Here is a 23244-nt window from a genome sequence, read left to right as displayed (position 1 = left end):
ACTCACTCTGTGCCACAAACTGTGCCGGCTCCAGGCGTCGGAGAAAATGGGCAAAGCCAAAAGCTGACAGTTTCAGAGCAGTGACAAAGCTGACAGCCCATTAGACACACACACAGCAAAGAGAAGCACAGCTTGCCCACACCAAGGACAAAAGGGGCGCACTGTGGCTCCCGGGGCCCAAACGAGAACTTAAGGGGGAAGGCGCCTCAGTGGTCCCACACCTGGATGGAGTGCATCTGTCTCCCTGCAGTACTGGGGCTTGGATCCAGAGCACTCTACCACCGAGCGACACCCACAGCCCTTTTTATGTTTTATTTTGAGACAGGGTTTTGCTAAGTTGCCCAGGCTGTCCTCGAGTTTGTGACCCTCCTGTCTTAACCTCTGAGTCACTGGGATCATAGGCCTATGCATTAGCAGCTGGCTGGAAAGGACAAATTTTGTGTTTTAACTTTTCAGAGAGTTCCTGGATGTAAAATTCTTTTCATGGAATTTCATGGTTTCCCCTGGTGCTCAGTGTCCTTCGGGTCTTCTGGGAGCCCTCTGCCATCTCCCAAGCTTTGCTCTAGGGGCTCAGGTGTCCTACTGTCGGCTCCCAGGTAGAACTCATCTCAAAATACCTTGAGCATGTGTGGTGGGGGCCCCGCTGTGTCTGTCTCTGTGGCTGTCTGGTTGTGGGCACATTATCAAAACCAATGAAAGCACTTTCCTACGTGAGATGGGTGGAGGACGATGTGGACCTGAGAGGGGACAGCAGTGAGCCATCCCGGCCAATGCCATTTTTACACATTAGGCTTAGATGATGTGAATGCATTTCCCTTGACCATAGTCCATGATCTAAAGTGTGGTTGGTGCTCTGAGAGCCAGGGCAGGATGCCCATGCAGCATATATAGGAAGTGAGGGACTTTCCTTGGAGAACCTGCAAAGGATTATTAGAGAGAGCACTGGCCTGAGAATAAGTGTGTGGTGGGCATGACTGCCCTTTGTGTGGCTGAGGTTTGTGATGTCTGGGGTCTGACCTGTCCACTGCCCAGGAAGTGGTCCATGTGAAGGCTAGCCTCTGGTTTCTGATCTGCTCCTCTCCTTGGCACCTAAGCCCAGCCTTCCTGCCTCCTTCACTTACTACCTCTTCTGAACCTTGAGGCCTAGCCCTTCTCAGCCACCGTGGGGCCCTGGGACCTCCTGAGTTGGAGCTGTTTTGATGGCTGATATTGCCCAAATCTGTTTCTACATCATCATGGATGTGCCAGTTAATTTGTAGCTACTTGGCATCTTTAAGGCACAATTAGCACTGAAGAAAGACTTTGGCCAAAAGTCTTATTAGCTGGAAAGTAGTGGTGTGGCTTTCATTGTATGCATGTTTTCCTGACCTTAGGTAAACTGCTGGTCCTGACTTACTATGTGGACCACATCACCGCTATTAATTTTGTGTCATTTCAGAAATACAGCAGAAGGAAATCTGTGGTGACAGGTTCACTTGGGGTCTTTAAAAATTAAAGATCTGCTTATACTTTTAAATTGGCTAGGGATATGTGATTGGTTTTCCCTGGCAATAGCCTTAGATACATTAGAAATTATAGAACATTAGATTAATAACCCAGGGTAAGGACCAACAGCTCGCAGAAGAGCTGATCAAGATCTTAGCTAGTATCTGGCAGAACACTCGGACTCTGAGGATATTGAGAGCTGGAGGGGTGGGCATGACTTGGCAAGGTTACCTAGAGCCTTAAGCTCATGTTCATCTGCTGCAGAACCTGAAACTCCCGAATCTGCGCCCGAAGCCCCTCCATGCTCCATAAGTACATGGTACCTGTCACTATGACTCACGTCTACAGATGACTGTGTGCCTAACACAAATCAACTCTACTGCATGTAATTTGAATTCTTAAACTGAGCTGGATTTTGGCAAATCTATGTCCCATGTGACTACTGTTGCCATCGAGGTGGGGGATATCCAGTCACCCCTAAGTGTCCCAGACTCCTTTGTAGTCCGAGCAGCTCTGGTTCTGTTGTCATTGAAGACTGACCTCTCTAGTATTTGAACATGTGGGCAGGCAGTGGAGGTTCTTTGGGTTCTGGCTTCTCACTCAGAATAATGACCTGGAGATTTTTCTATACTGCTGTGTGTGTTAGTGATTTGGACCGTTTTGTTGCAGAGTAGTAACCTATATTATAGTTATACTAGTTTGTTCATCCAGTCACCTGTCTGTTCCTGACTTTGAGGTTGCTTCTGGTTTGGGACTATCATGAATAAAGTTTTTGTGGACATTTACTTATGTGTATTTCTGTGTGTGGGGGTATCTATCCTTATTTTTCTTGGTAGGAGTCCCATTGCTGAGTAGTAATGTGTTAATTGTAGGTTTAAGTTCACAAGGAATTGTTAGTGCTTTTCCAAGCCATTGTACTGTTCTACATTACCACCAGCAATTTGCAAGAGTTCCCAAGGACTTTTTTTTTTTTTTTTTTTTGGACATGATCACACTGTCTTTGAACAGTATTATTACTGCTTTTTAAACATGCATATCTTTAATTTCTTAACATGTTGAATTCACTAGGATCTCAAGTGCAATGTTGGTAGAAGTAATAGCTATACATTTGCCTTATTTTGGAGTTTTAGTTGCAAAGCATTCTGTTATCAGCCATTGAGTATGGTTTTTACTATGAGTTTCTCATGGATACATTCATAGATGAGGGGTGTACTTTCTATGCCTAAGCTGCTGAGTGCTTTTAAAAAGTCATAAATGGAGTTTGAATTTTGTTAACTGCCTTTTCCGAAGCTATATATCATATACCTTTTTTATTTGTTAATAGTCTGTTAGTATAGTGAGTGATATTGATTATATGTTTAAAGATTAAGCTAACCTTGCCATCCTGTGATAAGAATTGGCCACAACGTATGATCCATTTCACATACTACCGAGCTTTTCTCACCAGTATTTAGTTAAGGATTTTTTTTTACATTTAAATTCTTGAGGGATATAGTCCTCATGAATACTTTTCTTGTAAACTCTATTTGATCTTGATATTTGGAACTGATAAAAATAAGGGGGCAGTTTTCTCCGTTCTATTTTCTGAAGATGTGCATATAAAATTGGTGTTCTTTGTGGCATGTGCTTGATGGGATTCAGGTGGGAAATCATCTGAGCTAGGAACATCTTTGGTTGAGTGAGGCTCTTTGGGTCTTCTGCTCCTCCTCAGCCCATGTGGGAGTGCGAGTCCTCTGAGCCTGAGCGGCTAACTAAGCCTGTTGCCTGGAGCTTCGTGCGTGTCCTCTCCTGGCCTCTGTTGAGACCTCTGCACTGGCACTCACTGTTGCCGCCGTGTCACTGGCCTGCCCCTTCTTCTTTCTTGAACAGCCTAACAGGATCGTTACCCTAATAATATTTTCAATAAGTAGGTTTTAGCCTTGTCTTTGTCCATTTTTAGCCCCTGCCTTGCCCAGTCCCGCTCCTTCCTGGTTTGCTCCTCCTGTCCAGTGCCTGCCCACAGGCATGCAGTCCTTTGTCCTCAGTGCCTCCAGCATCCCAACACTTACCTGTGACACAGCAGGCTGGCCGTTTTGGAGAGGTGTCTTGGTTTGTTTCTTTTACTAGACCTGAGCGCCTTGAGGGCAGCAGGCGGTGGGGCGGCTGAGCACCGGCTCCCTGCGACGCAGGGGCACGGCTGTGGTTCAGGTAGTGCTGTGTTCAAGCCCTAGACGTGCCACCTCTGGGAGGGTGGGCTGGGCTGCTCACCTGGCGGCACAGAGCCCCTGCTAGGGCTTGTCAGGATATTGCAGTCAGAGCGGGCAAGTCACCTCACGCAGCCTGGTACTGGGAGGTGCTGGATGACCTTTCACTTCAGCACGAAAAACCAGTGGAGGATGCCCAGGAAGTGCAGTGCCATTTCCGTCTGTGTTCTCGCTGATTTCTGTGGCAGTCCTCTCTGGAGGTGAGGGCTGAGGTTCTCAGGGGGGGTTCACAGCAGAGCAGGGCTTTGCTTCCTGCTGCTCTGAAGAGCCTGGACACCCTGTCTTGCCACTGCAGCCCACTCTGCCGTCTTACTGACGTCCTCCACCTTTACCCGGCCGAGGAGACCTCTGCTCCTTTCCTCTGAACCGCGAGGAAGGCAGTGACAATGCCTCTAAGACTTGTCTTTCTGTGGCTTTCATGAAGCTGACGCCCTGGAGCTGCTCTTCCGTGTTTCTCTCTGGGAGGGGGCAGCAAGTCCCTGGCAGCAGGAACACAGACTGTCCCTTCTTCCCTAGGTGGTACTTGGCAACTGCTTGTCTCTGTCTTACCCCCCCCCCCCCTAGGTGACTTCTCCCACAGTGCTCTCTGAGATGACCTAAGTCACCCCCTAAAGCAAAAAAGCCAGCGTGGCCCATCTCCTGGCAGATTCCCGTTCCATAGCCATTCATCCCCTTGGCCGCTGGCCTGCACTGGGGCTGGTATTAACTGGTTTATTCCAGTGTTACACCCTTGGTCCTCCTGAGCTCTCTGAGATCAGGGCCACCTCTTCTCCATTGAGCCTGGTGCGGAGGAGACACCTAGAAGTGTTTGGAAAGGAAGAGGAAAGAACAGACCAACCAGGGGAGCCGGCTGCCCTGAGTCTTCACAGGAAGGCATCTGGGGGGGTATGTGCAGTCTGCACCTTCTGCCGATGGCAAGTATGATTTCAAAAGGTCCAGGAACTGTCCACATGAAACCAGCAGCCCTCTGCAGTTGGGACCATGCTTTGGGCACAGGGCCATGGCAACATGATTTGGGGTTTTAGTGAGGCCGAAATATGATGCTTGATTATTGAAACCAAACCTGTTTCCCTGAGCACACGGTGAGTAGGGAGAAGGGCTGGGCCTTCCAGGAGGAGTACGTCTGTGTGGTAAGAGGGTCAGGATGACAGCTCTGGACACGCAGGTGTGAAGGACTCCTGTGAACACAGTTATGGAGATGCCTTGAGGGGCAGGAGGTGAGTTGGAATGATGAGCTTTGAAGATAGGACCAAAGGATCTGAACAGATATTTCTTCATTGAGACACAAAAGGCCAGAGAGAACTGAAGAGGTGCTCAGTGTCTCCAGCCCTCAGGGAAAAGGCCCTCGAGCCACAGCGAGGCAGCCCTCACTGCCCCAGGGGGACTTGGGCCAGAGGCAGAGCCATCATTGGCGAGGGCGAGGACAGCTGGTGGAGTGAGGGATGGCATAGCTGCTACGGGCAGCCATGTGGCAGTTCTCAGAATCCAGTGTGGAATGGCCACGTGATCCCAGAATGCCACTTCTGCCTGCCCAGGAGAGCCGGCAGCAGCCTTGGCATCTGCACACCCTATTCACAGCCGCGTCACTCACGCTAGCCAGGAGGCGGAGGCAGCTCGAGTGCCTGCTGGCCGATGAGTGGGTGATACGGGGGGCTCATCCATTCCACAGAATGTTACTCTACCTTCACATGGCAAATCGGCACAGACTGTAAGGTGCGTGACCCTCGAGGACACTTTGCTAAGTGAAGCAAGCCAGCCACAGGAGGGCAAACTCTATGGTTCCACTGCGTGAGGTGGCACATCAGTCAAACCCAGGAGGAGAGTGGCCAGGGGCCAGGGGGGACAGAGTGCATGAGGATTAGGCTGGAGTTGGGAAGGTGAAGATGTGCTGGAGGGCGGTGGCGGTCACTGTTTGTCAACAGTGTATGCGAACCTAAAATGGTGACTTTTGTTAGGTTTATTTTCCCACAATAAAATGTAAAAGAATTGAAGAGAGAGGACTAAAACTCATTTCTCCCTATTTTGAGCCATGTTGCCGTCGGGCCCCAGGTGGGTCAGGTAGCGAGCAACGAAGGAGTGTCCTCAGTGGTGACTCCTGTTTTTTCATTGATCCTCAGTGAAGCCTGGGGAGGTGGGCATTAATGTCGGCTCCCCATTCAGCAGTTGAGAAGCTGAGGCTGAGAGAGGCGAGACGAGGAGCCCCAGATCTCGTAGTGCTGTGTGGCCAGCTTCCCAGGAGTCCCTCCTGCCCCGGGCCCCTGTAGCAGCCTGGTGGAGTCGGTCCTTGGCGTGCCACCCTACCCACCACGCACACACGGGCTACTTCCTTTACTTTAAAGCACCCTGCTGCTGTGGCGTGTCCTCTTGGCAGAGCAGTAGATCACCAGGAGCGTGACTGCGGGCTGAATGCACCTTGCCAGGGTCACAGCGTGACCCCGCAGCCCAGGGAAGAAGACAGGTGGTGCCAGCCTCCCTCCAGACCCTTGGAAACAGGACTCCAAACTGCCTTGGCAGGCCAGGGGAGAAGATCCTCATGCCGCAGCACATGCTTGGAGGCCCCATCGGGACCTGCTACCCTGGACTGCAGCTCAGGCTGTGTGTGGTGCCTCACTTGTGGCCTCACTCCACTTCTGGAACTTTCCACCAGGGTTATTAGTGGCCCAGGAATTACCTTTATTTTGTTTTGTTTTCCCAGCTTTAAAAGATATAAAACTGTTCTTAGCTTCCAGACGTCCAGAAACAGCCCGGGCTGGACTTGGCCCCAGGCTGCAGTCTGCTGGGCCTCTTTGGGTGGTGATGGAAAGCTGCACCCTTTCAGTCAGGAGTTGGCTGGGTTGTAGTTCTTGTTGCTATGGTTACTCTGTGCCTCGCAGGCTGTAGATTTCTCTCGTGTTGCCTTGTGCTGGCTTGGGGAAGGGTGAAGAAAGTCCAGGTGCAGGACACCTGCTCTTCCCATGATGAATCCCCAGCCTGCTTGCCCTTCTCTTTGCACACAGCACCATGATAGACCCGCCCCACCTCTCTCCTCCCAAGGGGTTTCTAGGCTGCAGGCAGGGACAGGCGGGGTTCCCTGCTCTTTGGCCGGTCCCCAGTCTCAGTGGTGGGCTTTCTCAGGGTCCCTGCCCTTTGCACCACAGCTGACTGTCCCTGCCCACATTGTGGTGGGTTCTGTGACTGCGCAGTGTCCTGCCCTGTCCCAGAGGCTTGCTGTCTGCAGTGGTGTTGCTGTGGCATCCTGGATCTGGCCCTTTTCTTCCTTACCCCAGAGAATGGTGTGTGCTGATCTGGTTTGTGCCCTTGGCCAGTGCTGCCCTTCCTTCAACACCTCAAGATTTTCCTCCATAGGAAGGAAGGACCCCGTGGGGACCTGGCGGGAGTTTCAGTGTCTTGTTTTCCCAGTGGTGGTGACTGACCACCAAGGGAGGCAGCTTCTGCTTTCCTGTCTGCCCACCCACCCTGGTCTGAGCGCCCAGGGAAGACTCATGGAGAACAGCCTGGGAGGAGTGGGAACGGCCTACCTGCCCAGGTTCCTGGGGAGCGGTCCTCACTATCATGTGGGGCCCCACCCCACCTCTGATACTCCATGACCTCCCAGCGGATCCCTTCCCACCCGCGTGGGTAGCACTGGCACCTCTGCGATTTGCTCTGCTGCCAATAGGAAGATGCCACACCGTGTTGCTCCCAAGGGGCATGGCACTGACTTCATCTCTGTGGGCTCAGGACGTGGGGTGAGGGGGTCTGTTGGCTGCCTCTCACTCACTGGGAGCCAGGCTGGTACACTGCCTCTGCGGTGGATGGATGCTCACCTGTCCCCGCCCTGGCTGATCTGTGTCTTTAGGTGAAGCTCACTGCACTGTGCTCTCCTCTCTTAAGTGCTACATCCGGCCACAGAATAAGTTCTGGAATCCCCTCTGTGGCATATCCAGGCTGAAGATTGTGTGGACAGTGGGTGACACAGGAAAGATGGTGCCACGTGCCTGGCCTCAGCTGGGGTGAGAGCCTGCTGGGTGTAGGGGTGCGCTCTAGAATCTTTGTGGGTGAAGCTCCTGTCAAGGAGCCCGGCCAGCTTGGGAGCACTAACTTGTCACTGGTTATGTCTTTTCAGACTCTGGAAGCCATCCTGAATTTCAAGTACTCGGGAGGCCCAGGCCATGCTGAAGGGTATTACCGGAGCCTCTCCCTGGGGCTGCACGTGGAAGTCGAGCCGTCTGTGTTTTTCACCAGAGTCAGCACACTCCCAGCAACCAGGTAACTGTTGTCCCTGTGAGTCTGACAGCACTGCATTTGGAATACCAGCCTCTGGTTCACTGTAGTCTGGCTGCCCTTCTGACGGGCACTGTTGGGCCAGGGTGCTTAATTAGCCTCTCTGGGTCAGGTTCTCTCCATTCTGAAGGTGCTGGGAGGTGGGTGGGCTTGCTGGGCTTCTGTTGGCCCTCCTTTGTATGGACCTAATTGTTTAGGTGCCTTTCTCTGACCTGGGTCACCTCTGCTGTTAACAGGGGCTTGAGAGAGAGCCACATGTCTTGGGGGCCCCTGGATGAGCCCAGAATTTCTGTCTATGCTACTTCTGGTGCCCACTGAGCGTAATGCTTTTTTTTTTTTTTTTTAATGGTCCCACTGTCCAGCATTGTAAGCAGCTCCCAGCATGTACAGGGAGTGTCAGGTCATTCCTGCCCAGGGAGGCCTTCTTGCTCAGTGACTCTCTCTGGGACTGCCTTTTCCTGTCCTGATCTCCCTTCAGGGGAAAGGAGTTGGTTGGTTTGTCTGCTTCAAGGCTAGAAGTGGCAAGAGGTGCTAAGGATATTCTTCTCTCGGGTGGGAGAGTGATGAGTTCTCATTCCAAACTTTGACTTGTGGTACAGTGGAAGTAGTGGGCTCAGGAAGCCTGGGAGGAGCCCCTGCAACTGGAGAGCCGTGGAACTCGGGCCTGTGCAGGCTCTAGGGAGCAGGTGCCTGTCACTGCTGAACTCGACCAGGTTCTCTGGCTCAGCTGTGCCGTGCTCGTTTCTGGGGAGGGTGGGCTGGGACAGGAGTATTTGTTCTTAACGGCTGAGGAGCAGTGGTGACAGACATTGCCTGTCTGACCTGGAACCCACTGCAGGCCGTTGGTGAAGAGTATCCCCCAGGCAGTGCTCTCATCTGTCTGCCTTGTTCTTCTGTGTAAAATAGAGGTATGTTCTTGTCCATGTTGATGTTGACATTAAAGTCCATTTAAGTTGATAAAGCCCCAAATAATAAGTGTGATTTTGGTGTAGGGGAAAGACTTTTTCTTCTCAGCCATTGGAGAAAACCATCAGCAAAAATTAATGGTGTAGCTGGGCCTTTTGGTGTCACCTTTCATCCCCTGTCATGTGCGCAGTGTGTACAGTGGCTGGCTTTGCTGCCAAGGCTTGCTTCTGCTCTGAATTTGTACAGAGCCTAGAGTGCTTGGCCCTGGGAGGCTTGGCCAGGACCCTACCGGGGCTGTTAGGATGTGCCAGTCTCCCTGTGCATCAGAGCTGCTTTCGCATAACCCTGCTGCGCCTTTATGTCCTGGTCCCTCACCTCCTGCTGACGTCACCCATATAAATAATCCTCGAAATGGCACAGGTTATTCCTGGGCTCTTTTTCCCCCTGTTGATACCTGGCTTCCACGTCATGGCCCCTGTGGTTCCAAATGGCAGTTTAAGTCGAGGAGAAACTCTGCTACGTGGTGGTCTTTGGACAGATCTGGACAGGTTGGTCCTTGGCTGACATGGGGTTAGATCCTGATCTCTGGCCCACAGCCCTCCCTCCATTGTTCTGGCCCATGTGTTTCTGTCCCCTGCACTTGGGATTGAGGTTTGACTTCTAATCCTCCTCTGTTATCCCTACATCTAGTTTATCACCAAGTGCCCTCTCCAGCATCTCTGGATGACCCTGTGTGTCCCTCCTGGATGTCCTGCTGTATCTTTGCTGCTGTGGGAAGAGGCCCAGTCCATCCCCTGCCTGCAGTCTTTTTTTGTGCAGAGTCCCTTAAGTACGAATGTCCCCCATGGCTGCCCTTGCACAGGTTCCCAGTGCTCGTGAGGCACAGGACCAGAGCCCCCCTGAGATGTGTGCAACGCCCACAACTCGGGCCTCGCCCTGGCCGCCACACGCCCTGCAGAGCGGCTTTGCTCCTCACCACCCCTGCTCAGCGCTTGACTTCCGGGAGCTTGTGCCACATTCTTTTTCTAAAATCTCTCTTTTTCTTAAATTGTCATTCTTTGATTTAACCTTTTGGGAAATATCTGCTTGTCCTAGAGATGTATGTTATCATTCCTGTAGGGTTTTCCTGAGCATAATCAAGCAGAGGGGGCTGTTCTCTCCGTGGGTTCTGTGTACCTTCCTGGTACTTCTGGGAAAGCATTTGCCAAATGTCCTGGGAATACATTCACTTACGCTTTAAGCCACCACCTCTGAAGTGACAGGCACTGTATGAGCCACTTGCTGGGGTAGGAGGTGGGGGGAGCGCAGTGCACATCAGGCAGAATTAGCACTAAAAGGAAATGTGAATGTACACAAAGGAGGGAAGAGCTCAAGAAACAGTGAATAAGCGAATACAAAACAAAAGGGTTTGTTCCTCTCATTCTTAATTTCTTTAAAAGAATGGGTGGGTGCTAGAAGTGCTAATGTTACACGCAAGGTGCCAGGCTGCTGTATGAGGTCAGAGTGCAGAGGTACCAGGCATGTGGCACTCTCCAGAGCAGCCATCTAGATGTGGGCAAGAGGGTACAAGAGATAAAATGGAATATTAGCAATATCTAATTCAACCAAAGAGGAAGAGGTATCAAGAGTGGAACAAGGAACATTTAGTCAAGTAGGAAACCAATAGCAATGTGATAGGCCTGCACCTGCATCTCAAGAACTGCAGGAAGTGTATTCGGAATTAGAGAAAGTAAAATGCCTTTTTACAAGAAAACGACGTTAAATGTGTGTAGTGTAAAAGTTAAAAGGTAGGGGAAAACATCATGCATCTGGTTTGGCATGGTGGTGAATGCCTATGTTCCCAGCAACGTAGGAGGCTGGGGCAGAAGGATTGCAAGTTCAAGGCTAACCTCAGCAACTTAACAATAACCTGTCTGAAAAGAAAAAATAAAAAAGAATGGGAATGTAGCTCAGTGGTAAAGCAACTACGGCCTAAATCCCCAGTACCAAAAAACAAAAATAAAAAACTCCAAACTAAACAATAATATTAGAAAGTTGGTGTGAGTATATTAACATTATACAGATACTCTTTCAGCATAAAAAGAGGCAGATAAGACAATCTGTAATGAAAGTAGCCCAAAATGCAAGTGTATTTAAAAACAGAATTTCAAAATAAAACAGGCATACTGAGGGGATAAATGCATAGCTGCACATCATAGTTGGATATTTTGGGACTTTTTTCCCCTCTTAATATTTGATAGAACAAGTAGACAAATACAAAGAAACAATTAAAAGAACAAAACCCCAGAAAACTATAGCAAACTTAGATAATCCTGTTAACCAATTCCACCTAATAGTCATAGAATAGTAAACTATTTTATTAGAAAAGGTGAATGGCTTAAAATCAGTGATATAGCTTCTGTATTAAAGAAGAGCTCAATGTACTCAGAGCAAACAGCAGAAATAAAGTGTAGGTATCAATGAAATTATGAAAAAAGAATGTATAAAGTCAGTATTATGGTTTAGATATGAAGTGTCTCCGAGACAGTGCAAGAGAGCTTAGAGGTGAAATGACGGGGCTATGAGATTTCTGACCTAATCAGTGCGTTAACCCTTTGATAAGGATCATCTGGGGGTTAAGGATAGACAGGTGGATGTGACTAGAGGAGATGGGTCATTGGGAGCGTGCCAGTGAGGTTTATATTTTGTCTGTGGGGAGGGAAGCTCTCTCTTTGCTTCCTGGTGCCATGTTTCCAGTTTCTTTCTGGAAATGTCACACACTTCTGTCATGATGCTCTGCCTCACTGTGATCCCCAAGGAATGGAGCAGGCCGTCTATGGACTAAAAACTCTTAAAAACCATGATCCTCAAATAAAATGTTCTGCCTCAAAAGTGTTCTCTTCAGGTCTTTTGGTTATAGTAGCAAAAAAGCTGACTAAAACAGAAATTAGTTCAGGGAGTGGGGTCATTGCTGTGTCTACTGTGTCTAACCTGATCATGCTGTTATGAAATTTTTGGAACTTTTTAGAATTTGTGGGAGGAATTTTGACACATTTAGAGATGCGAACTGGAAAAGCTTTATATTGTTGTAAGCAGAGCTTAATGGGTGATTTTGGTAGAATGTCAAAAGACCAGAAGATCAGTTAGGACTGTGAACTATAAAGTCCAGGCTGCATTTCAAGTTCCATGGCTCAGGATTCAAGCACTGGAAAACTGGTTCTCAATGAGGTTGGTGAAAGTGAGCATTCACTGAAATTCAACAGTGACAGTCAGAGTCTCTTAGAGACTAGGAAATCCAGGTGCATTGAATAGAGAACAAGAAGCAGCACATTGGGGCCCAGCTGGTTGTGGCAGCAGCAATAGTGCAGAGGGGAGGGATGACACAACAGAGAGAAAAACCACAAAGAGCAAATTTGGCATAGAAAAACCTGTAAAAGCAGTTTAACTCAGCTGATCTAACTGTACAGCCAATGGCTGTGTGAAAGTGCTCTGTGTTTCTCAACTGACAAGCAGGCAGCTGAGGCAAGATGCATCTTAAGGAAGCCACAGTTGCCTGCTGCTGCCAGAGGCCAGGAGGTCATAGCAAACATTTCCATACTGTTGTGGCAAGCACCTACCATGTGGCTTAGGATGTGCCTAGCAGAAGGTGAGTGAGACAGACCAGAGGAGACTGTACCCAGGGTGATTCAGGTCAGAGAAATGGAGTGGAGTGAAACTTGCTTTCCCTTGAGTCTGGTGGCTCACGTGACCAGCAGAAGAGGGTCGGGAAACTGAACAGGCAAGGGCAAATACACTCATGGACTAAGCCTGGGAAGGCTGGGTTGTGGGCAGTAGAGTGTGCGGAGGGTTATTTTTCCTGCTCCACAAGTAGAATTCTTGGGGGGCTCCTGATACCTGGACTCCTAGCAGAGATCGGCATCTGCTTGGCTCCAGGGTTGTGTAGATCTAATTTCTCCAGAACACATATCACCCAACAAAGTCCCTAATGCCTGATTAGACTTAAGTCCAGGGTCAGAAATCCTCTTACAGAACTCTTAGCCTCACCTTGGGCGTGTTTCCATCCAGTCTACTGGGACAAACCTGCAATTGATCATACTTCCCATTCTGTCCTTCCTCATACTGGTGACAAAGAAGCTGAGAGCTGTTTCAGCCAGGTTCAGTTTTAGGCCACGCTAGCTGGCAGCTTGGAGAGCAACTTGTCACTAGAAAGGGGTTAGTAAACCAGTCTGCACACACACGGACAAGCTCCCTTCTCTCACTTGTGTGTGTGTCCTCTGTCTCTGTATATATACACAGCCCAAGAAGAAACTGAAAGGACAGCGGGGCATGTGCAGTGACCTCCATTCTTGTTGACTGTTTTGAACACCTCAACAGAGATAGTTCTTTAATTTTTCATTAAGAATCCTTTTCCCTTTTTTTTTTTTTTGTGTGTGTGTGTGCTTGCCATGGAGATACACATACACACATGCACAAACACAATTTGTTCCTTTTTTTCTCATTTTTACCAGTTTTATGATAGTTATTTTTCCTTATCTTTTGAGGGTTATAATTTTTGGTTTATTTATTTTTTGTGTTTTTTTTGTTTGTATTGTTTCTCTTCCTTTGTTCTCCCATTAACAGACAAATTCTCCCCTTTCTCTCTTTGATTTGCTTTTTCTAATTTTCTCCTTCTTTTTAACCATCATTACTTCTTACATCTTTTCTGCATTTTTTTCCTATTTGCATTGTGAACATTTTAAACTTTCTTCTACCTTCCTAACACATTTTTTTTTTTGTCTCTTAACAAACTGTATTTTTGCCATCTTTTAGACTATTTGGTTTATGTAACTTCTCTGTCTACCATTCATTTTCTTGCAGTTACTGGTACGATGGATCACATACTTGACACATGCTGTTTAATGTCAGATTGAGGTCAGGACTATTTATTGTTTTTGCTGTTGGCAATTGCTGACCCCACTATTCCTATTTTTGTGATAACTAGTGTTGAGATGTCATAGTAGGCACTGGGTGTTTGTTTTAATGCCATATATTGTTTGCTTCAGTTGTTTTTATATATGTAGTGAAAGCATATATTATATTAGGACCCATTCATAATAAAAACACTAAAGAAACTAGGGAAAGAATGTACCTTAACATTATAAAGGTTGTATATGACAAATTCAAATTCAACATCATAATGAATGGGGAAAAACTAAAAGCATTTCCTTTAAAATCTAGAGCAAGACAGGAATGTCCACTCTCTCCACTCCTATTAAATATTGTACTAGAAATTTTAGATAGAGCTATTAGGCAAGAGAAGGAAATGAAAGAGAGAAAATAAGAAGAATTCAAATTAATACTGTTTGTTGATGGTATGCTCTTGTACTTAGAAGATCCGAAAAACTCCACCAGAACACCGCTAGATCTCATTAACAAATTCAGCAAAGTAGCAGGGTACAAAATCAACAAACAAAATTCAATGGTTTTCCTATACAGCAGTAAAGAACAAATCTACTGTGACAGAAATCAGGAAGACAATCCCATTCATAATAGCCCAACAAACAGACAAACAAACAAACAAACAAATAAACAAAAACCCTAGGAATAAATCTAACTAAGGAGTAGAAAGACCTCTACAATGAAAACTATGTAACATTGAAGAAAGAAATTAAATAAGACATTAGAAGATGGAAAGGCCACCCAGGTTCACAGGCAGGCAGAATTGATATTGTTAAAATGGCCATACTACCAAAAGCAATATATGCATTTAATGCAATCCCCATCAAAACACCAATGACATTCTTTGTAGAACTAGGAAAAATAGTCATAAAATTCATTTGAAAGAATAAAAGATTCAAAATAACCAAAGTTATTGTAAGCGGAAAAAACCCAATACATAGCTTCAGATTATACTACAGAGCTATGGTAACAAAAACTGCATGGTAGTGGCATGGAAACAGGAACATATACCGATGGTAAAAAATGGAAGACACCGAGTCAGGCCCACACAGATAGAGTCATCTCATCTTTGACACAGGTGCCAAAAACATAGAGAAAAGACAGCCTTTCAACAAATGGTGCTGGGAAAACTGGTTATCCATATGTAGAAGAATGAGATTAGAACTTATCTCTCACCCTTCACAAATGCCAACTCAAAATGTATCGAACACCTAGGAATCAGACCAGAAAATATGCAACTCCTAGAAGAAAACATAAGATCCACACTCCAGCACATATATGCTGGAATGACTTTCTCAATAGGACCCCTAAAGCTCAGGAAATAATGCCAAGAGTTTACAAATGAAATAGCATCAAATCAAAAAATTTCAGCACAGCAAAAGAAGCAACTAAGAACAAGAAGAGAGAACCTACAGAATGGGAGAATATATTTGCTAACTTATAACAGTTGATTAATATCCAGAATATATAAATAACTCAGAAAACAGGAAAAAGTCCCCACTGATAAATGGTAAAATGAGTTAAACTGACACTTTTTGAAGGAAGAAATATACAGGGCCATTAAATATTTGAAAAAATGATCAACATCTTTAGCAGTGATCATGTGCAAATCAAAACCACACTGAGATTTCATCTTACACCAGTCAGAATGGCAGCCATCAAGATTAAAAATAATTATAAGTGCTGGAGATGATGGGGAGAAGGATCATTTTAACACTCTTGTTGGGATGTAAATCAGTACAACCACTATGGAAATCAGTATGGAGTTTCCACCAAAGACTAGGCCTGTAACCACCATATGACCCAGTTATGCCCCTCCTCATATGTGTTCTAAAGAGCTGAAGTCATCATCTGCAGTGGTACTTGCATACCCATGTTTACAGCAGCCCAGTTCTGTGCATCAGTGGATGAATGGATGAAGAGTCTATATACAGTGAGATTTTATTAAGCCATAAAGAAAATGAAAGTATGTCATTCGCAGGAGAATGGAAAGAAATTAATACCATTGTGTTAAACGAAATAAGCCAAACTCAGAAGGTCAGGGTTGTGTGTTTTCTCATGTTGAAGCCAGAGAGGAAGAAGGAGGAGAAAGGTGGGCCAGGGGATCTCATGGAAATCAAAGGGAGGTCAGCAGAGGAGAGGAGAGGGATCGAGGGGAGGGTGTGTTTTGTCAGCTTTTTCATCCCTGTGACCAAAAGATCTGACCAGAACAATCAGGGGAAGAAAAGTTTGATTGAGGCTAGAGATCTCAGTTCATAGGAGCCGACTCCATTGGCCTGTGCCTGAGGTGAGGCAGAAGAGTGTGGTGGAGGACAGCAGGCCAGGATATGGCCTTCAAGAAGCAGAGAGACTAAGCTCAGCTCACAAAACATAAACTCCAAAGTCATGTCCCCTGGACTCCCGACCTGCAGCCGCACCCTACCTGCCTACAGTTACCCAGTTAATCCTCCGAAGGATTAATGCATTGATTCGGTTAAGGCTCTGATGACCCAGTCATTTCACCTCTAAACTCTCGCATTGTCTCACGCTTGAGCTTTGGGGAGAAACCTCGTATCTAATCCATAACAGGGAGGGAGGAGGGGAGGAAAGGGGAAATACTAGGGAATGATACTGGCCTCCTTGTTTTGTTATATTGTGTGCATGCATGAATATGTAACGATGAATCTCACCATTATGAATAATTACAGAGCACCAATTAAAAAATATGGGCAGAAAAAAGAAAGCAAACACGTGGGGAGGAATCCCTCCTGCCTCCTGTTCCATGCCACCAGCATCACTTTACTCTCAAACATACATAGAGACATCACGAGAAGGGAAACTTGAGACCCGTAGCCTCACGAATATACATGTATGATATGAAAACAGAGTGCTGCTAATCAAGCCAACTTCAGTAGTGTGTGAAGGACACAGTACAGCATGAGCCGTTCAAGCTTCACAGAAATGTAAGGGATTTTCGTTACTGGAAAATCAATCATTGAAATTTATTACATTAGCATAATAAAGAGGAAAATCATATTATGCAATTGCTGAAGAAATATCATTTGACAAAATTCAACAGTTAGCTGAAAACATACATAAACTTGGGTCAGGGGGAACTCAGCCCAAGAAAGGCCATGTGGAGAGACCTCCGGGGAAAGCCACACTCCAGTGCAGGTCTGGTTGCTTTTCTCCAGGAGTAGGAACTGGGTGAGTGTGTTGGCTGTTACCACTGTATTGGTTATTTTTTCTGGTAATCCTACCCAAGACAATAAGATTATAAATAAATAAATAATGGCATTAAAAGGTGGAAACAAAGGAGTGAGGTGGTTGTTGATCACATGCAAGGTCCGCATGATTGTGAATTAAAAAATCCTAAAAATCTGCCACTCAAAATAAATTATTAGAACTTACCAAAAATTTAGCAGAAACCACTCAAAATTTATAAATTATTTGTCTTTCTATAATCTAACAACTAACATTTTGAAAATGAAATTTTGGAAGCAGTGTGTTTAATAGAGTCTAAAACATAAAACTATGGATGAATCTCTAAAAATTTGATGTCCAGTAGATAATGATATAACATGAGTAAGAGAAGTTAATGACCTGAGTAACTGGAGAGTTAATTATTATTACAATGTCAGTCTTCCCAACGTGGATTATAAATTCACTATAGCCCCAATCAAAAGCTTAGTGTGTTTTCCAGTAGAATTTGACAAACTATTTAAATTCTTTTTTTTTTTTTTTTAATGGAACAGACCTTGAATAGACAGGTTGCCTGACACAAAGGAACAAGTTTGGATGACTGCAGCTATCTGATTTGAAAACATAATGTAACGTTCAGAGTGTTATTGGTGCAAAGACAGACAAAGGGTTCAGCAGGCTAGATTGTCAGCAGTTGATTTTAGCAAGATGCAAAAACCATTTCATGGGGAAAATCAGAGTCCTTTCTCCTCAAAGAAAGCATAGCACAGCATCTTGAATGTCTTAGATGGGGTCAGAAACTTGCTAACCATAAAATAAAAGGTTGACAAAAGATGAATTTAACAGAAATTAAAAACTTCTCTTCACATAAGGCAAGTCATACTGTAAAATATGCTGTGATACTGGAGTAGATATTTCTCACGTGGCATACACACCTCTGAACAGTGATCCGCATCAGGGAAACACAAGTTAAAACGACAGCGAGATGTAATTCGATGCTCACCAGAATGGCTGGATGGGAGAACTGATGGCGAGTGCCCTCGAGAAGGGAGGTGGCACAGAGCGCATGCGCGTGGCTGCCGCAGGTGCAGAAAGGCAAGCTTTCAGGAGCTGGTCAGCAGCTCCTCAGCGTTCAGGCAACCTCTCTGATGATCTAGCCACTTCATTTTTAGATGTTTGCTCACAAGAAATAAAAATCTATATCCACAAAAAGATTTCTGTAAGAATTTTGTAACAACTTTATTCTTAATAAATAACTTCAAGTATAAACAACCCAAGTAGGCCCTCCACAGGGGTAAGACCAGCCCAGTGGCGATTCCACTTAGAAGTGAGCGACTTCTGGTGCCTGCAGAGAGACTAACTGTGCTCACAGATAGAAACCAGAATCAGGGTGCTCATCAAAAAACTCCAGCCACAGAGGAAAATGCTCTGTGAGACTCCACTGTTCAGATTTCTAGGACAGGGAACCCTCTTCTTTGATAAATGCCACCTGAACTGGAGCTGAATGTGGTCAGGGTGGGTGGGACAGGAGGGGACTTGGTTACCAGCTACCCTGTTTGCCTGGATTTCCCTGGCTTCGGATCTACATTCCCTGCCCCCCAGAAGGTCCTCAGTTGGGGCAGACCAGGACATTCGGCCTCCCTAGAAGGAAGAGTGTCATTCTGGCATGATGGAATGCTGTTGGTCTTGGCAGGGGATGGCTTGTAGGGTTGGGGACAAACATGGCAAGTCATTGATCTGTTCACTTCAGATGCCTTATTGGTCAGTCAGTCATGCCTTAGTGTGTGATACTTCTGCAAAAAACTAGGTACACAATTGAAGACAGCACCTAAGTTTTCCTGGAGAGGTGTGTGAAGACATCATAGAAAGTGGAATAGGGTATTAATTCCAAAGATGACTAGGATTCCATGCAGAGTTGTAGAGGAGGGGAAGCACATTGCAATTTTTTATTTCCTCTCTAGGTTTTGAACTCTGAAAAATCTGGAGCCAGGCTGAAGTTCCGTTTTCTCAGAGACCCATGTGAAATGCATGGACGAAGCGGGGTTGGCGTGCACCATGACACTCAGCTTTGTCAGCCTGATGCACGGTGCCACACAGAACCATAGGACCTCATGGTCTTCCATTTGTTCCCAGGCGAAGATGTTCTGTGAGCACGATGTCTTGTTAGAGTCATATGCATCCCTGGAGATGTCCTGTTTCAGCACATTTGCATTACAGTGAGGCCCAGGAGGCCCACGCTGCCATCCAGATGCCCTGGCTCCAAGGCGCTGCTGCGTGGATAGGTAGATGAGCACGTACCCGTCAGGTTGAGCCTGCATGGAAATTCAAGCTGACTTCCCGCAAACCAGAGCCACATATACGTCAGAGGAGCACTCTATGGCTGGCACAAACAAAATTTTATATTCTATTATGAAACCAAAATATAAATGATGTGGATTAGTTGTTCCTGGAATGGTCTGTGTGTCTGCCCCTCTCATTAGTATTGATAATTTCTGCAGTTTTGCATATTGATCGTTTTTAAGTGGTAGTTTTCTAGAAGAGAAAGGGAGAGGAGAAGTCCTCTTTGTTTAAGCCTGCCTATTCCAGGGAGTGCCTAGGTATGTTGAGTTCAGCCCTCCCTTTGCCCTTTAGAGAGCCTCATAGTGGCATTGCTGCAGGCGGGTGCAGTGGCTGGTGTGGTATGCATGGTGCCCGGTGGAAGAGATGGGCCTCAACTGCAGCCTAGAGGTGCCATTCACGCTTGCCTGAGCTGGGCATCCCAGCCCTGGGTGCTGGTTCCCGTGCTCTGTAGCCTGCATGACAGACTTTGTGGTCATGGTGGAGTCTGTCTCTCCTAGCTGCAGCTGTCCTGGCCCTTGCCACAGGGATCATAGCAGCTCCGCTCTCCTCATCAGGATGATAAGAGAATCAAATGAAATGGGAGAGCCTGTTTCTTCTAAATGCCACAGCACAATATAAATGTGAGATGGAATTCTCATTATATTATTGTTATTAATTTTTTTTTTAGCATTCTCCCTCTGGGGTGTACATAGGTCTCAGTTGACTTTTATTTATAAGATCAATTACCTCTGAGATTCACATTTTAACAGAGCTGCCTGGTAATGTTCTTAGGGACTAGACTGAAATGGATCAGGCCACACTGTCCCTGTCTGAATGCTGAGCTTCCCTCTCTCCTGAGGAGCAATTTCTTCTGGCCTGTTAGAATAAATGATCCAATCTTAGACATTTCTATGCTGAGCTTTGTGGAAAATACACTCTTCAGAGGAGGGAGCAGGGTGTAGGGGCTGCTGCATTATTAATAGGAATCCTAGCTCTCGAGGAACCACAGCACTTGCTTGGGGTCATTTAGAGAAACTTCATCCCCCCTAGGGGAGGGACAGCTTAGCTCCTTAGGGAGCATGTGCTCACAGATAAACAGTAAAGGCTATGTTAAGGGAGGGTTAAAAGCCTGCTAGGTAGTTTTCAAATTGCTACATTTATTTATCAAGTTGGTTGTAAGTTTAACAAGAATTTAGAACTTTAGGGAGTGCCAGGATTCAGAACTGCACCCCCCTGTATCTGAGCTCAGGTTTTGATGCAGTGACTCCTTTGCTCTGTGGTCTCCAGCAGGGCAGTGGCATTTCCCTGCACCATTCTTTTTGCATCTTGAAATGAAGGCAATGTGGATCTTGCATGTCACAAAACTGCATGTTTAAAAATGGGCGCATGCAATGTCTAAAGCAGCAGCGACTGTGGGTAATCGGTGCCAAGAGTAGTCTTTTCTCTCGTGTGCACTCTGCCATGTGCTGCGCTCTGAGCACCAGGGTATGAGCCAGTCCTGTGAGCCCAGCTCTGCACAGCTGGCCCTGGGGACTGCCTGTCACTTGCCTAGCATGTGCTCGGGCTGCTTTGCTGGCCTTCCTTCCTGCCTTCTTGTGAGCCCCTGAAGGCCAGCGCAGTGTCCCCTAAGCACCTAGCAGGGTGCATGGCAACAGACCAGCACCAGGACTCCATTGAGTTGGGTTAAATATTGCACCTGCGTGTGAGCCCCATCTGTGCTGCACATCCCAGTTCCTGGGGGAGCCTTGGGCTGGTCTGCAGGAGACAGCACAGCCGTGGGCTGAAAAAGATGGGAGTTGGGGGCCGGGCCGACCGCCTGGTGCCCGAATCCCTGCTCTGCCACGCTGACCGAGCCTGGGATCTTTATAAAATGAGGCTTCTGGCGGGATTGTCGCGAGGATTAACTCAGAAATGTCGCATCAGTGTGTGCAGCAGAGCCAGGTGCTCCTCCATCCTGCTGTCCCTGTGTCCTTCCTCCTGTGTGCAGCCTCTGCGGTGGGTTGCAGGCCACACCCTACCTTTCCTCTGTTGAAGTAAATCCCCAGGATCACTGGCACATGTGAGGGACACAGCAAACAACTTATGACAGGGCATCTTGATCAGAGGGTGTGGAGTTGGGATGGGGCCTAGTTCTTGCCCTGGTTGGGACTCTGGGTTGCCCTGAGCCTTGCCTGACCTTATCTAGAATAGTGGAAAGATTGTATATGAGCAGTATGTTTCTCCCCCACTTCTTTTTTTCTGAAGGCTAAAGCCATTCAAACTTGTTACACCAAGTTTATGCCTGTGCAAGGAAGTACACTGTGCCAACAGTATTCATTCCAGTGGCAGCTCACAGACACACTGCTGCCAGCTTGATACAGACGTCTTCAAGTTACTTACTTCTTGTATGCTCTTTGTTACTTTTTTGAAATAAAAAAATTAAGTCTTCATATTTCGTGAATTAAAAAAAACAATTTATGTGAATCATCTTTTCATATTAGGACATATAGTTACCCTTATTCATTTTCAAATTGCCTGCTCTTCCTATATCTTGTACGTGTACATATTTTGTGATGTGATGTTTTTGTTTGTTGGTTGGTTGGTTTGTTTTGTGGTCCTGGGGTTTGAGCCCAGGGCCTTGTGCATGAGAGGCAGGCACTCTACCAACTGAGCTCTATCCCCAGCCCTACCATGATGTTTTAATGCCTTTTCTATTTAGATATATTTGTATTGTTTTTTATTTATTTATTTTGGTACTCAGGATTGAACTCAGAACTTTTGAGCCACATCCCCAGCCCTTTTTATGTTTTATTTTGAGATAGGGTCTCATCAAGTTTTTTAGGGCCTCGCTAAGTTACTAAGGCTGATCTTGAAACTTGTAATCTTCCTGCGTCAGTCTCTTGAGCCACAGGGATTGCAGGCATACACCTCTGCTTGGCTGTTTTTTATTTTATTTTTTTTACTATTTCACATAGTTTTACATTGAGCTTTTTCGTAAATCTGGGCATGTGTGAATAGGTTTTTGTAATAGAAATTCAAAGAATTTTTAATTTTACTATATGCTTTGGAATTTTGCTCCACAGTTTGACCTCCTGAAAGAGTGTGTGAGAATGCTAGTTTCTCTGCATCATAGATATCATCAAATTCTTTTTTATTGTTTGCAGCTTGATGGATATGGAAGGTCTCATTTTTGTTTGATTCTGATATCTTTAATTTTGAATAGGTAAATGCCTTTCCATGTGCATACTGAACACTTGCCTTTCTTTTGTGTGTTCCCGTCTGTAATCTGATCCTATTTAAAATTTTTTATTGATCCTTTTTTTTTTATTGATTGTTAGGAACGCTTGTGTGCTACATATTTTAATCTTATCCTAATTTGTCATTTACATTTTTAATACAAATTATATTTGTGTCTTAATGTAATATAATTTGGGCCTTTTGATTGTATACTTTTTTCATTTTTATGTGTAGAATTATCATTTTATTCTTAGTGGCTTTTGAGTGTCATATATCATTTTGAAAAACTTTTCCCAACTCATATTACATTAATGCTCCCCTTGGCTTTCTGCTAATATATTTATAATTTTACATTTTTATGTTTATTTATTCATATTTATGTTTGCATAAACTGTGAGATTGAGAACAAATTTTTTAACCATAAAAATCCAAAAAACACTGTAAAATGTGAAGTGTTATATAAATTTACTTAACTATTAAAAAGTAAATTTCAATTCATTACTTATAGTAAAAATGAATAATGAATGCAGACAAACTAATTTATGAGTAATTTCTAGATTTAGTGTGTATTTTTAAATTGCCTAAAAGAGATTTCCAGTATATGACACAGTTAGGCTTGCCTGTCTATTTCCGTATGGTCTCATCAGCATGGTTTCCTTCCTCCCTCCCCTCCCTCCCCTTCCTCCCCTTCCTTACTCGTAGAGTGGTCGGCGTC

General features: G+C 45.8%; 1 protein-coding gene across 4 annotated transcripts in view; it reads left to right on the top strand.

Moving 5' to 3' along the window:
- Trappc9 (trafficking protein particle complex subunit 9) overlaps positions 1–23244 on the top strand; it is a 501039-nt gene that overhangs the window by 269439 nt on the left and 208356 nt on the right. For all 4 annotated transcript variants that reach the window (XM_048802178.1, XM_048802177.1, XM_048802179.1 and 1 more), the window contains one exon: positions 7834–7976. In XM_048802178.1, coding sequence (XP_048658135.1) covers positions 7834–7976 — 143 coding nt within the window. The remainder of the gene's footprint in view (positions 1–7833; positions 7977–23244) is intronic.

This window comes from Marmota marmota, unplaced genomic scaffold (assembly GCF_001458135.2).
Source record: "Marmota marmota marmota unplaced genomic scaffold, marMar, whole genome shotgun sequence".
NCBI classification, from domain to species: domain Eukaryota; kingdom Metazoa; phylum Chordata; class Mammalia; order Rodentia; family Sciuridae; genus Marmota; species Marmota marmota.
The sequence above is the reverse complement of the archived record's forward strand: the minus strand, read 5'-3'. Positions and strand labels throughout refer to the sequence as shown.